Source organism: Pelecanus crispus, chromosome Z (assembly GCF_030463565.1).
Source record: "Pelecanus crispus isolate bPelCri1 chromosome Z, bPelCri1.pri, whole genome shotgun sequence".
Lineage (NCBI taxonomy): Eukaryota > Metazoa > Chordata > Aves > Pelecaniformes > Pelecanidae > Pelecanus > Pelecanus crispus.
In genome coordinates this window covers 9,196,663-9,212,264 of record NC_134676.1, presented here as the reverse complement: position 1 = coordinate 9,212,264, position 15,602 = coordinate 9,196,663, and the positions used below count along the sequence as shown (strand labels likewise).

The following is a 15,602-nucleotide window of genomic DNA, read 5'->3' as shown; positions in this document are numbered from 1 at the left end:
CCTCTTTACACATAGCAAACTAAGGAAGAGCGAGGTCTAGGAATGGGATCTGGCAGGGCACAGAAGGTTAGTAAGAGGGCTGGGCTAGAAATAGGGTCTTAATCCCTTCCTACCTACCTCTGAATGAAGAAGTCTCTGATGCAGCTCTACATCAAAGGCTTATTTTGCCTTCTTGCTTTAATTTGGGGTTGCTAGAGAAGGGTCCTGGAGCTGAGGGGTAGTTGTGTTTCAAAACAGCAGGGAAAAATATTTTTGCAAGAAGCTGAACTGTAGTCCCAGAAGGAGCTGCCAGGAATAGTTAAGAATAAGATCACGATTTTAAGAATTCAAAGGAAAATGTATGCAGGATTTTTGTTCAGGTGTGAGAAATCTGCTGCTGATTTAATGAAACAAGAAAAGTTAAAAAAAAAGGTGCAATTGCCTTGGTGAAATTATAGACTTACTGCACTGGTTTTTTTTCTAGTCTTTGAAAGAGGACATCAAGCTTTGAACCTCAAAAGAAAAAAAAGCACTTTTTTTGTCTACTTTCTCAGTAGTTTACGTACAGAAATACGTATGCTTGTGTACCTCTGTGTGTATACTTTGTGGGTGTGGATCTTTCTGCTTCTACTCATGGCTTTCTTCTTTTTAAAAATACTTGGTCGGTATGGCTCTCTTTTCCCAAACCTTGTTCAGGGAAGAGCTGAGAAAGGAGAGGAGAGATAGTTAACATGGTCTGAGAGAATCAGAGTGGCGACTCACGACATGAGCCGCCGAAGAGCTCTCTACAGGGGTGACAGCCAGCAACAGCACGAGGGCAAAGCATCGGTGCAGAGCTGAACCAAAGGAAGAGGAGTGTGAACAGCGATGGCGAGAGCTGGGCAAACAGGTCTGCAGCAGCAGAGATTGGCTATGGAAAATAAACGACTCGAGCACAGGTAGGCTGAGAAGGACATCGTGGGAAACGGGCAGTGAGCCTGGAGCAGTGCCTGGGGATGGATCTGAGCCCGTGGTCCCCGCACCCATGCTCGCACCTGCAACCAGGAGAGGAAGCTTGGGAAGGGAGGGTGAGGAGCTGGTCTTGGATGCAAACCCAGCCAGCAAGAGCCTGGGCGCAGCACTTGGAAAGCAGACGCAGGGACCAGGCGCGGAGAGCCGAGCTGCTCGTCGGGCAGTCGGTCGGATGGCTTTTGCCTGGTAGCACAGAGCGGGGTCACTGAGCCTGCTGGTGGCTCCGCAATTTCTCTTTGAATTAAGATGCTGCTGCCAGAAGTCCTGTCGCTGGATCGACGCAGGGGAGAAGACAGGGGAATGACACACCTATTATGCAACTCCTTTTATGAATAAACTCGTAAAACCTAATTCTACCAGCACCTCTCTGGCCTTTTTCAATGAGCCGGTCAGTAACAAATGATCATTTAACAGCACAAAGCAGCCGTTATATGGGAGAACAGATTGAGGCTAATACAACACACATTCCCCTCCAAACAAGAACCCAACATTCCTTCTTCAATTTTTTTTTTCCCCATCTGCAAACACTGTCAGTAAAGCTGAGTAAATATATAAATAATTAAACAAACAAATACTTTCCCTGCTGCCCCCGGGCCTTTGAAACTGAGACTTAGTTGGATTTCAGGCAATCAAGCAGCATCACGCTCGCACACTCACACTGCATGCACGCTTCCTCTCCACCTTTGACAGAATATCATTGACTTGAGTGCACTGTGATGATTTCAAATAGACTAGGGGTTAGATAATCGACTCTACGCACACACGTACACACATGCACACTCCAGCTCCTCCATTTATTTCATAAAAGACATAAGCACAGATGGGATGGAAACACAAAAAAAAGAAACCCAAAAAACAAAAAAACCACATACATTGCTGTTGATGAACTAACTAAAACTACAACTGAAATAATAAAAGAAAACATACCGGGGAGCCTGATTCACTTGCTTGTCAGATCTTCACTGTAGGAGATCACCTGAAACCCCCCTTTTAAATGAAAAGGTTTCTAAATTTATTTTGCAGTGGCTGGATACCCGAGGTCACTGGAATCTTCTTTATTCTCCACAATAAGCTACTTCTTGGGTAGCAGCAGTGAAAACTCCCTTCTGGGCTACCTTGCTCTGCCAAAGTCAGGGACGTTCACATCCCTGCTTAAGGATTCACATGGTGTCTGTCTGCTGTTTGTGAGTCTGGGTCAGAGTCTAACTATTGACTTCAGAGAGTGTTGGGTCGGTCCTCAGCAAATGGACGACGACTGCCAATTCCATCTGCCCATACTGAGGGCAGGAGAACACTTGTCTAGAGGGAACTTGCTCTTTTTACTGACCCGGTGAAGGCAGATACCTTCAGCTTGATCCAAATCGTATTGCAAACAATAGGTTTGGATCAGGCCCTTAGAGAAGAAAGGTGGGATGCAGCCCTTCATCAAATCCTTGAGCTTTGCAGCTCCCTCAGTTGCCATAACAATGAAGAGTATATATATGATTCACTAAAAGAAGAAAAAAAAAATCAAGATCCTGAATCAGTGAATGATGATATTCCTGTAGACAGAGAAATTACAAAGGCTGAATCCTACTCACACAAAGAAAACTGGAAAAATTTCCATTGACCCCTTCTTGACAAAGCAGGGACAAATATGTATTTACAAGTGAAATGAGCAAAGCTAATTTTCTACCTCCCCAACATGCGTCTTTTGAAAGCATGTTTTCCTGATCTGCATTGAAAGGGGCTCTGATGTAACACATTTGTCATCAGAGATGCACCACAACCTCTACTGAGAAAAAATAAATGTCAAATTTATGCCATTAACTTCTCCTTTCTAAAAAAAAAAAAAAAAAAAAGAATAAATTTAGAAAAAAATCCAACTGGCGTAGTATTGCAGGTGGGGAAATGAAAGATCAATAGCTCACTGGAGCCAATGGGAATCTTCCCATTGATTCAACAGGTTTCAGATCAGGCCTGAAGGCACCGAGCTTAAGTGACTCCATCAGAGAGTGTTGGTGAGTAATTATCCACACTGTGATTAGAACCCAGGCTTCCTCACTGCCCGCCCTCACCCACCAGATAATGCCCTTCCTTTGAATGAAGCTGCAGGCACAGGCAGCAATTTAGAGGGGGCAGCTCTGAGGTGTATTAGCCACTATCAAATAATCCAGAAGGAATAGCAATGCTTGCTTTTCTTGTTTATTTATTTGTTTTGTTTCATTTGGTGTTAACTTTTACTAACCCAATAGTAGAATGTAAAACCTAGCACCACTCTGTCACCTGTATCTCCTGCAAGATCTTTATGTGCATTTCCTTCCAGTGTTTCTATGGGTTGGCATGCTTTTTTTTTCCCCCTTCTCTGTCGATGACTAAACTTGGAGTTAAATCATTTCTAAGATACTCTTTTCTTTGGTATCAAAATTGGCTGGATCCAGACTCTTGCAAATAAACATGCAGCAATGATATGCTTTTAAAGACTTTGCCAAAGGATTTTTGTTGGTTGTCTTGCCCATTCCTCACTTCCACTCCTACTTTTCTCATTTATTGCCAGTATCTTGAATGAGATTTCTTTTTCTTAACAGAAAAAAATGTCCATAATAAAAAAAAAAGATAGACGGAAAACAAAACAAAAAATGACCGGACTCCCTCCTAATCCACAAGACAGAACAAAACCCAGAGAATAGCATAACTGAATAACAATGTATCTTTATAAAAGAGTGAAAAAACAGATCTTCATCCATGTATTATTGAAGATGGAATACAATCAAATAAATCACTTTTAAAAGCAATTAAATGCTCACAAAAGAAAAACACTTGCCCTGTAAACTGAGAGAAGGCATAATGAAATGCAAACCATCTTGAAAATAACACATGGAAACCGGAATGAGACACTTCAAGCTGAATGGTATAGCAAAAGGAGTGAACTAGCATACCTTAGATAAGGCAGCCTATTGCTGAAGAGGGAGTAGTTAGGAAATTCAGAAGCGAGCAGGTCTGTGTATCTGGATTTAGATGAGTAACAACCCTAAGGCAGTCACATTGCATATTATCGGGCGTTCCTGCCTCCACGAGCCATATCTTGCAGAACTGCCCGTAACTTAGGGCCCCATCTGAACACTGCTGCAGGCAAGGTAGAGTTTTCCTGAAGACTTCAGCAGGCTTTGGAGCAGATCTGTAGCTGCTCTGCAAAGTCCTTTCCCGTCAATTATAGATTATACGTCATATAGAATATACGTTACTTCCGCCCTCTTTTTCCCCCCATTTCTTAAATGCTGCTAAAGGTGTAAAAATAAAAAATAAATCAAGCACTTTCATTGCATTGCTGTGTTGAAAAAGATCTCTCTGGGATGCATCTCATTCTGAGGGGGGTTGAACTGGTTGACCAAAGTGGTCCTGGCTGCTCTGAGTTTCTCAGGACCCTGGCTTCTCTGCAGCTGCCAGGCAAATACCCGATCGTAGAGAAAGAGATATCTCAGTCCTGTCTGGGTCAGGTGAAATAATGGGCAAGAAACAGAGCCATGCCTGTAAGAGGCAAGAACACTGAGTTTTCTCTGGGTTAGCTTTCAAAGAGGTGCAAGCCAGTTCAATCTACTCAGCAAAGGTATCTCCCTCTCTCTCCGTGCCCTCCCCCATGCACCATTTCAAAGCAGCGCATTTTTACCTTATTATATTATTAGAATCAATCAATATTATTAATATTACATGTGGTCAATTCTGTAAATTCTTCATAGTTCTCCTCCCTGCCTGTTAACAGCAGGTACATTATACAGTCTCTGGTTAGATTGGTCAACCAGGCTATCAATAGTCTTAATAAGCAATATCTATATTGTGACCTTTGCTCACAGAACTGAATCTCTCCTATAGGGCTGTCAGATTCCTTAAAGAAGTATTGATAAGCTCATTACTGTATTGCTACATATAATTTTAGGTGTGATTTTCACTCACCCTCAAACATCTAGTAACCTAATACTTTTTTTTTTTTTTTCCCTCCTAAAGCATTGGCCCTTTTACAATTGATCAAATAGTGAATTAGAGCATTATAGAGAGGAAACATAATCAGGGGATTTCTACAAGCGCACTGTGATATATCTTTTGATCTTCTGACAACCTTCATCCCTCTGGATCCTAGGAAGGAAGCACTGTTTTATAAGGATATTATTAGGCTGATGCTGCTTTATACATCTACCTGCAAGAAGCTACCAAATCCGACAAAGATATTTGTGTGCGTTTGCAGTGAGTGATGCATATTATGTGATGTGAATCTATCCTTAGGGACTGAAAAAGAGAGGAACTATGTGCAAATGTAAGTCTGCCCTTTCGATACACGTGGGCATACACAGTCTCTGTGTATTATATACACAGGCATTTGAATTAGAAACAGGCCAAATATGCAGTCAGATCTCATCAGACCAACTCTGTCTGCAAAGCTCCATTTTTATTCTGTTGGAAGAAGCTTCACGTCCAGAGTTATCTGCCCCAGCGCACTGGGAAGTCAGCCGGGTAGCCTCTAAAATATTTTGGAGACTCAGACACAACGTACAAATAAACCAGACATGGATTAATTAAGTGTGACTGTAACATTAAATTAGTATAATGAACAAACTGCTACGTATCATATTAAACTCTGCATATAATTCCAGGAATAGTCTGTTAAGTCACCTGCCACTTTCACGCAAGAGTGTGATCGCTATACCGTCTTTTAGAAAGGAATTATTTAGAGACATATATCAGCTTGTCTGCACTGAATGCATGTTTTCATTAATATGCACATATAATAAATGGTTGCATGTGTGTGTGTGAGATACAGACGTGGCAGACACACTTGTATCTCTCTGCATATGCACTTTTCACATAAAAGTTAATTCTCAGCTGCACCTTTCATATGAAATTCATATGTCTTTTTATGTTTTCCAGATTTAAATATGTAAATTACAGACCTCAAAAACATGAAGGGGAAAGAACAGTCTGCGTTACAAACTGTGTCTGCACTGCACCTTGGTCTATCAAACCGTAAGCAACTTTCTGGTGGCCAAATACTTTGACAGACCTAACAGCGAAGGCCCCTCTCACCGGCAACTATATCTCCCTGGAGGCATCAACATTGCCAACAAAGCCATCTATGAAATAGTTAATGTTAAACAATGATTGTCCATGTTCAACAAAGGAGGGAGAAATAAGCAGGTACGGGTGAGGTAGATCGAAATCTGCATGCCTCATTGGCTGAGCTGTCGGATATTTTTAATGCATCCGAAGGGTTTGTTACTAAGAACCTGTTAAGTATCTTTAAACCTTTGATCTGTAGCCAGTCTTAACAAAGGTGACAATTAATTAAAGGAGAGTGCACTGCAATAAAGTTACATTGTGGTCAGTTTATATATACTGTCCAAAGCTGGTTCACAGAAGTCACTGTCAATTAAAGTCTTCTTGGAGTCCAGTTCATTATCAATTTTTCCCCCTTGCCTTGATCGATATTTTTGGCTGCTTCTGCTTGACAAACTTAACACAATGTCTATATCTATATGTCTTGCCATTCATTTGCATGGAATAGATGGCCGTATATGATTTATGTTTAGCTACTACGTATGGTCAGGCACTTTATTTGAGAGGTTTAGAGCTCTCATCCATCTTTATTTTAAGGAGCGACAATAATAAGCCCTCTCTTCCTTCGAGGGGATGTCAGTTGGATATAATGAATGCACATTAAAAGCTGCATTCACCTGTGTGTGCATTCAGGCTGTGGCTCACAGTGACAAAAGCAAACAAATGCAGTATCTGTGGTGACATCCTGACTCCAGCCCACACCAAGTGATGCAGCACAGACAAAGTATTTCAATAGATCCTGCGATCCCCCAAATGCAACGATGCATCTCGAGGAGTTACGGAGAGAGAGAGAGGCCCCTACAATATATACCCCAGCTCAGTCAGTGAAGCGACAGTGGAAGAAAAGCCATAACTTTAACTTGCCCTGGTTATTATTTTTCCCTTTTTCCGCTGCAGATTTTAATACATAAGGGTCAGTCCGCCATGACAAACCCCGGCAACAGTCATACGGGCATCGGTGGAGCAGTTAAGTGAGTGAGAAATGTGGCAGAGGTCAGGCTTTTGTCAGTTCCTCAGCTTTGTTTTAGTTTTAGTTTCACTTACAGAAGGAAAGCTAAGTTAAGGGACAAGCCAGCAAGCATAGGAGCCGGTAGCATTAACTGCAAGTGTTGTGGTTTGCTATATAAATCCACAATCTGGAATTTTAAAGGAAATGTGAAACACCAAGCAAGTGCAAGCCTGCACCAGGATTTCCAAATGTGAACCCACCGAGGTGATGGCAAAAATCTCATTGACTTCTGCCCAGCAAGCACGCAACAGACCTTCACTCTCTGAGTAAAGATGGTGCTAGGATTTGTTAATGTTAGGATTCAACTTAACTCACTTAACACCTCGCCTACTTAGTGCAAACTCTTACGGGGCAGAAACCAGACAGCCCTTAGTGGACAGGTCACGTTGAGCTCTGCAGCCTCCTGATATTATGGAATATTATTGTAAGGCTATAGCCACCACCTACGTGAGTCTTTGGGCATCTGATGCTTTTTCTCTATTTTAAATGCAGGTAAGCGGCCCAACAGCCTAGATCATCTCCCCCACTTTTTCTCCCTTGGAACCATTACTGCCTGTCACATAAACCCACCTCAGTTCACACTTGATTGACGGGAGGGACGGTAACAGCTCCTTTAGTGTCGTTATGGTCTGTCGGGTCAGTGCGGCTGGTATACATGCATACAGGGTATGCATGATAAAAAACACCCTGATGTCTTGCTGAAAAATGTGGCTGTATATTTCCAGCTCTTAAGGCTAGCGGAGGCCCTCCTTGATCATCCAGCCCCTTCTGTCCCCTGCTCTTGACCACTGTGCACAGAGAGTCCTCTGCCCGCCCTCCTTGACAGGTACAATCCACTTTTCGGTTGAGCACAAGACACTTTCCGCAATCTCACTCACTCTTTACCCAGGCAAAATCTCCAGATACTCTCTGACAACTTCCTTCAAAAGACCATTCCATCTGCTGCCTGGCTTTTATTATACTATGCAATTTGAATCCTCTGCTAAAGAAAGCCCTGTCTGTGGCACTGGCCACTGGCCGATGCAGGATACAGGACCAGATGAACCACACTTTTCATCCAAGGTGACAAGGATCCTCAATTTTTCTCCCTACTTCAGTGCTGATGTTCCCGATCTCTTCTGGCTTAACACAGGGGAAAAAAAAAAACCCAAAAAAACAAGTGCGAACCGTCCTCTGTTTCTGTTGTTACACTTCAGAAATTAATAAGTTCCTGATTCACCCTTTAACTAAAGCCTTGGTTTGGCCAAGTAAATACTGCAAAATTTGGTTGTAGTCGCTATTTTTTTTTAAAGAAAAAATAAGTACCTTTTTTCCTTCCCTAAAATGCCCAAAGGTACCAGTATATGTAGATATTGAGGGACAAAACCAGTCGTAATCGATAAATGCGTAGCAAATATAAGTCTAAGCTGGAGAAAGGTAAGAGAAGAAACAAAAGCTCTAGAAACACAAACTTTAATTTCTTTCTTTCCTCCACATTACGTAACTTTACAACAAATCCATTCTTGTAAGGATGATTAGTTGATATGGTAGTGGGGCTAGCTGAAGAACAGCTTTCCGTGCAAAACTTAACAGCCAAGCAAGAGATCCCAGAAAATTGGAGTTTGTATTGGAAATGCTGACACAACCGTAACAGCAGCATCATAACTGGCTGCAGCTGCTTTTAGAAACCAGAATCCATGTCCAGACCCCTGAAAAAAGAGTTAACATATAGCCTTCTAATTTATGAAGCAATCTGGGCTATCTGTTTGACATTATCAAAACACATACATGCTCATCTGTATGGGAGATTATAATGTACAGGGGGTTGCTTTTTTCCTCTCTCTTCCATCAAGCTATCCAATTGCATTTTGATTGTTTTAAGGGGTTGTTCTTTAGACCTAAGGCATAAAGCCTCCTCTGTTTTATTCCAGTTTATTTGTGCATTTACCTCCCTAAAACTTGTTTGGTTTACTACCATACTAAATGCTGTATGTGTTGCTTTCAGCCAGGCAAGTCTTATGTTTCAATTATGGAGGAGTTTATTCAGCACCTGTATTGCGTTGTGCTTCTTTTCAACTAAATTTCCATTTCCCAAAGGCTATATGCATGAATGTGTATACATCTCTTTTTTCTGTATGTATACACACACACAAATCTATACATTTATACATACATACAAATATATCATCTTAACTGAATGCTCATTTTCATTGCACCTTTGAATTTCTAAGATATCCAAAACCTTCATAAACATCCTTAGACTTAACAAGGTTTTAATTTTTGTATCATCTGTCTTTGTAATCAAACAGAACAGAATATAGTGAATGGAAGCCTTGTTTACCTACCGCCAAAGTGTCTTAAATTGCAAAATTATTTACACTTTTGAGAAGGTAAAGCAGCAAAAGAACTAAACTATTCTTTTCATACTGCATTTTTCTAGCTGCATTGAATGCTTATTGAGTGAGGTTCGGGTCAGGTAGGAACACCATCCTAACCACAGGACTGCAATGGTGGATTTCAAGGAGGTTTTGGGGGGTTTGTGCTTCCCTCCACCCCCCCACCCCCCCTACCCCCCAAATAAGGGTTGAAAGAATGTTGTAGCTCTCAGGTCTATGGAAGACTCTTGCTTTCCCATTGTACGCTATCTCCACTCTTTAAGTGCACTCACCCGCGTGTGTTTCAGTAAATCTCAGCTAAGTGTGGAATGCTGATTTCTTCTGACTTCCTAAATAGAATATTATGGAGACCTGTGTGTTTTAAATTAAAACACATTCCAGGCCTTGGGTACAAGCAAGCTTCGATAGAAAAGGCTGTTTAAACCTATGGGGACAGTCCTATATTTAGATTACATTAATTCATAAATATTATACTAAATACCACTTAAATTGGCCTTAAATGACTTCAAAGATAATGCATTATAATATGGCTGTCCTGAGAGCACTAACCTTTATGTCTCCCAGTAACTCAGCCTTTAAGCATACTCCACTGCTAGATAAGAAAGAGGGGAAGTTATGAATGAATGGCTTGCTAAATTGTTCAAGTGTGATTAGTTAACTCCGTGCATGTGTATGTGTGTATGTGTGAGCGCGTGGGTGGGTCAGCTCAGCCCCGGTAGATTTCTACCCGCGGATCTCAGCACACAGCTTCTTCCCAACCCTAGAGCAAAGTGCCACAGCAGGAGCCTGTTCCTGCCCCGTGTGGAGAGAAGCGAGGACGGGGGAAATATGCTGCAGCTATGCTCGTGCCATGAAAGCTTGTTTTCTCGGGGATCTGGCAAGCCTTTCCTGCCTTCCCTCACATGCTGCTTCCCCCGTACCCTCTTCTCTCTTCACATGTCTGCGAGAGAATCGTGCTCCCTTGCCTATTCCCTGGTATCTGGCCTGGTATGATCTGGTGCTGCTGGTGAGAGAACCCGGGACTTCACTGTCCTTTAGCGATAGTTTTTTTGGGAGGGGGGCATAGTCATGTACTTTATCTTCAGGTTCTTAATTTTCAATTTCCTCCTGCTGTACAGGAGCACCACAATAGGATCACTTCATAATATTTTCAAGAATAGACATCCTGTGCTCTCATTTCAATGGATTTACACCTGAAATTACTCTGGTTGCTACGTTTTTACTTTAAGCTAATTCCTGTCTCTTCCCTCCTCCCAACATAAACCCACCTTCTCCCCCTCCACACCCAAGGTTTGCTCTCCGTACACTTAAATAAACTACAGCCCACTGTTAACCCTTCATGGTATACCACTGCCACAGCCTGATACCCTGGATTAGGAATGAAATCAACGGAGAGTGATGGATCAATTAATGTATAAGCATTATGCATCACTTATGGAAAGCATCTTGGGGTTTCATATTGCCATCCTACATCTAAGAGCCAAGTTGGACTGTCTTTATGCAATTCTTCACCTATGCCTGCAAAGCAAAGCCAGAATAAGGAGATCTGAGTGAATACTATGCTTCACAGGACTGCATTTAGAGAAGGGAAAAGGAAAAAAATAGATTAAAAATGAAATGAAATTAAATAAAATAATAAAAAAAACCTAAACACAATCCTCATCCTTCAAAGACCCATCATGCTTTTTGACTTAATAGTAATTAATCACCACTGGCAAGAAAGTAATTTTTTTCCAGGTAGCCAGAGGCACATTTTTATCAGGATTAGCTAATAAATCAGCGGCATCGCTAGAAAGGAGTTCAAACTCTTCTCGGATGTACTAAATAAAACCGATCTCTGAAACGCTGGCAACTCGGTGTCTATTGAAGCTTCACTCAAACCCTAGCCTGAGAAATAACAGTCATCATCATCCTTTTTCCTTCCAAAGTCCAAAACTTCTAGGAGGTTAAAAATGACTGTTTCTTTCAAGATGAACTCATGCAATTTGGTTTGATGAGGTGACAAGATTTCCCACCTGGCTTTTTTCCTAGGTTGCAGCTTTAGAACAGAAATGAAATGAAGGGAAATGAAGTTAGTATCTTGCTTAATTCAGGAATATGCGTTAAACACATCCAAGCAAGATAAATGATCCCTCTCTCACTCTCGCTCCCTCCCCCCTTTCCTGAGTTTGCCTCTGTGAATACAGGCATACAGTAAAAGCAAACCTGAACTGAAAGAGGAAGAATTCACGTCTATGGAATAGAAATTATAGTTAGTGCATAGATTGATTAATTACAGATTTAAGATAGAACATAACAAAAGAATCAAATCTCATCAACAAATCAAAATAACCTCCCCCCACCACAAAAATCCTTTATCGAGGTGTTAGCTCAAAGATTTCCTCTACACTATGTTGAGTGATTCTCTTCAGTGTAGCTTTTACGGTTGTTATTTTTATTTTACAGAAACCTTAGATAATTTTTGCAAACACATGCGCGCACATACGAGGTCAGTGGCTACTTTCACTATGCCTTATCTGTTAGATGAAACCTCCCAGGACCTTTCTTTCCCTGTGCTTCTTACTATTATTTTTATTCTTATTATTAATAATTATTGTAGTACAGATGTCATGTTGAAATGACGCCCATCATACCTTGATGTTGCTTCTAGGAAGCTAGCCTGGAAAGAAAGCAAGGTTCGAAAGGGCTACACTGATCATTGTAAATACAAGAAGGGTGTTTGAAGCGACCGGCAAGAAAGGCAGGAAGAAATATCCTATAACTTGGACTGAGTCCCCCGTCCCCGAGCCCTGAACATTTTCTCTAGCTTGTGCAAAACTGGTACTTTGCACTGTCAGGGTACATTTTCATTCACATATACTGAGGGTGGAAGAGAGGAGGGGAGTGAGTAGGAAGGGGGAAGAGATGCCTGCTAAACATGCCGTTAAGTTCAAGATTTACAACTCGCCAAGGCATCTGGAAAGCTGGGAAGCTAGTATTGCCATTACCAGTGACTCTCCCTGCCAGAAGTCCACCAAGCTGGAGTAGACCCTGCTACCGAACCTCTCCTGTAACAGATGCAACTTCCACTCCCCCTGTGGACCCCTGCAAAGCCCTTTCTCCTCCTGCACTAGATCCAGAGTCACACCCCAATCACTTCTGATCTGATCTTTTTCTTTTCTTTTTAATAACTGCATATCTAATGAAATAAACACACTCACACATATATATATACAGAACCTGAGTTAAAGTGGCTCGCTTCGCTCCTGGGTCTCTCTTGCTCCTAAGCGGGGCTACCATGCAAATTATCTTCAACTTCCTCCCTGCGAGTCCTACTTTCCTACCCGAGGATCCAAGCATCTCTCCCCCACTACACACACCCTCCCCCACCCCCAAAACGTAGCATCATCTAATCTAAAATGCACCTCCGGAGAGCCTAATCTAAGCAGGGAAAGGAGCGGGCAGGGATGGAGTGAGTGAGGCATCGCATGGGGAGTATGTCTCTACTGCCTTTAAAGAAAACCTAAAAAGTTCCCGGGATGGACTTTGGGCACATTAAAGTAGTGCTTGGAATATGCCTGCTTGGAGATTTCTCCCCTCTGGAACTAAACTGCAACCCATCCCTCCTGGCTCACCCTCCCCAACACACACACACACACACACAGTCATCATGATTTCGTACACCCCACTCCCCCGCCCCACTTGAGATAGGCTTTTTTATTGTTGTTTATATCCCTGTTCCCACGCTGAACAAAACCAAAATGAAGTACAACCCCCCCCACCCAGAGCAGCTCGTTCTCCTCCGCCTCTGGCTTTGGAGCAGACTACAAATAATAATTGTAACAGCAGTAAAAAAAAAAAAAAAATAAAAAAAAAATAAAAAAAAAAAAAGGAAAGCAAGAAAGAAGAAAGAAGAGAAAAAGAAAAGGCGCCGGTGCCAGATACACAACAGTTGTAAAATAAGGGCTTCCCAGCTCCTCGCAAACACACGGCCAGACACACGGACACACACACCCCTGGGTGGAAAATGTGCGGCTCCCAAAGATAAATAAAGAAATCCTCTTCCTCTTTTCAGCACCACCGGCGTGCGGACAGCTGCCTGCCAGCCCAGCCGCCCGCTCCGGCGCTCGCCTGGACGCCCCGGCTTTCGCAAGTGGCGGCATGTCACCCCCCAAAAAAGGGGGGAAAGAAATAAAAATACTACTAAATAAAGCAAACGGAGCTGACCCCCTTCCCTGCCTCTCTCTCTTCGCTTTCCAAGAGGGTCTATTATTTCTTTCCCTGCCCCCCCAGCCGGCTGCCTCCGCCCCCGGGCCAACCAAAACCGAAATAAAATGAAATGAAATCGAAAGGAAAGAGAGAAAGAGAGCCCCAGAGAGGGAGCGGGAGCCTGCCTTCCTCTCCCGATCTCTCCCGGGAAAGTTCAGGAGGTAACTCACCTTTGTGCATGCCAGTGAACCTGTCCTTCAGCACCGTCAGTTCATAGATCTTCCCGAACTCCTCGAAGAGCGGTTTGAGGTCTTTCTCGTCCAGGTTACGGGGGATCTGCCCAATAAAGAGCTTAATGGCATCGTGGTCCTTCATTGGGATGGTGGATGGGTTTCCGGGACTATGGTTTAATCCGTTCATATGCCCGTTGGTGCTGGGGTTGCTGTGATTGCTACTCAGGCTGGTATTGTCTGGTTGTCCGTTTGCTAACGTGGCCATCTTTATATACATAGAGAAAATCTTCTTTCCTTTTTTCCCCCCTCTTCTTTTCTCTCTCCCTCCCTCTCTCCCTCTCTCTCTCTCCCTCTCCCTCGCTCTCTCGCTCCCTCTCCCTCTCCTTCACACACACACACACACTCACACACACACACACACTCCTCCCTCTCCGTCTCTCTCTCTCTCTGGGTCTGATCTGATTTTTTTTTTACATTGAAGATCTGTGTCCTTTCCGTTTAAACAGGCTGGATCGGTTCAAATTCCCAGCCAGACTAGGGGGTGGGGTGTGAGTGTGTGGATGTGTGTGTGTGCGGGGAAGGGAGGCTGGGGGTGGGGGATCGCTTTTGCCTCTACTCTGGCTAAACCCCCTCCTCCCATCCAACCACCCCCCTGTCTGTCTGCCCGAGAAGCTCAATGGTATCTTCCAACACAGCCCCTGGCTATAAATAGCACTAGGCGCATGGCTCTTTGAGAGACAGTCAATTTCTATTGTGCCAAGTGAGCAAAGGGGAACGGTTGCGTTTTTAGGACCAATGATGATGATTTTTTTTTTTTTTTCCTTTTCCTTTGCAAGCCCTCCGATCAATCGCTGTCGTTATAATTTCAGTGATCATCGGGAAATCTGCCTTTTTTTATTTGAGAGGGGGAAAAAAACCCAAACCCAAGGTGTTCTGACTTCTTCCTATTATGATGATGTCTCTTATTTATTATTTACGCTTATTACGATTTCGCAATTGATAATAAAAGCAGTTCAGATACGGACGAATCCTCGGGCTCGGAGGTTGCTTTTGCTGTTGTTGTTGTGGTTGTGATGTTACAAGCTCTCTACTATATCTGTTCTTGTTGCATCTAAAAAAATGCATGCTCTTTAAGCTCTTTTTTTTTTTTTTTTTTAATTACGCTGATGATGACATCAAGCTAGGGAAGGCGCAAACTGTATTATTGTAGCTCTTTGGAGGGAGACGAAAATTATCGAGATGACTATTGTTAATTTTCGTGCTGCCGATATTTCTTTTACATACAATCAGTGCGGGCGTTATCTTCTCTACTAGCTGCGTGTGGTGCGTGTGTGTGCGTGTATTGGAAGGGGATTGATTAGATAAGATTTTCTAGCCCGACTTTCAAGCCATCAGGATATTCTGTCTCTCTCTGATGGAAACATAAATCGTATTTTGTAGTCATCAGGGATCGGGAGTTGCTTGTCCGAACAATGCTCTCTAGACAAAGTGTACTGTATGGTGGAAATGCAATCAGCTCTCCTTTCACAGCATCTGGGGGTGGGGAGGGCAGGGAGGCTCGGATTAAGGACACAGCTCCCCCTTGTCCCCCCAATAATAATATCAGTAATCCCGACAGTAACAGAACAAGGCTCTGCGTGTGCTCGGAGCAATTTTTCTCTCTCTTTTTTTTTTTTTTTTTTTTTTTTTTTTTATTCCCCCTTTCCCCCGCTTTCCGTGCAA

The 15,602-nt window shown here is 42.8% G+C and overlaps 1 protein-coding gene across 48 annotated transcripts in view; it reads right to left on the bottom strand.

The window, feature by feature from the left end:
• The window catches only part of CELF4 (CUGBP Elav-like family member 4), a 700,143-nt gene extending 685,986 nt beyond the window's left edge, over nt 1-14,157 (bottom strand). For 47 of the 48 annotated variants that reach the window (XM_075726713.1, XM_075726739.1, XM_075726712.1 and 44 more), the window contains exon 1: nt 13,878-14,157. In XM_075726713.1, the coding sequence (XP_075582828.1) occupies nt 13,878-14,157 (280 nt within the window). The remainder of the gene's footprint in view (nt 1-13,877) is intronic. The other variant, XM_075726747.1, reaches the window with a different exon arrangement.
• Between the last annotated feature and the right edge of the window lie 1,445 nt (nt 14,158-15,602).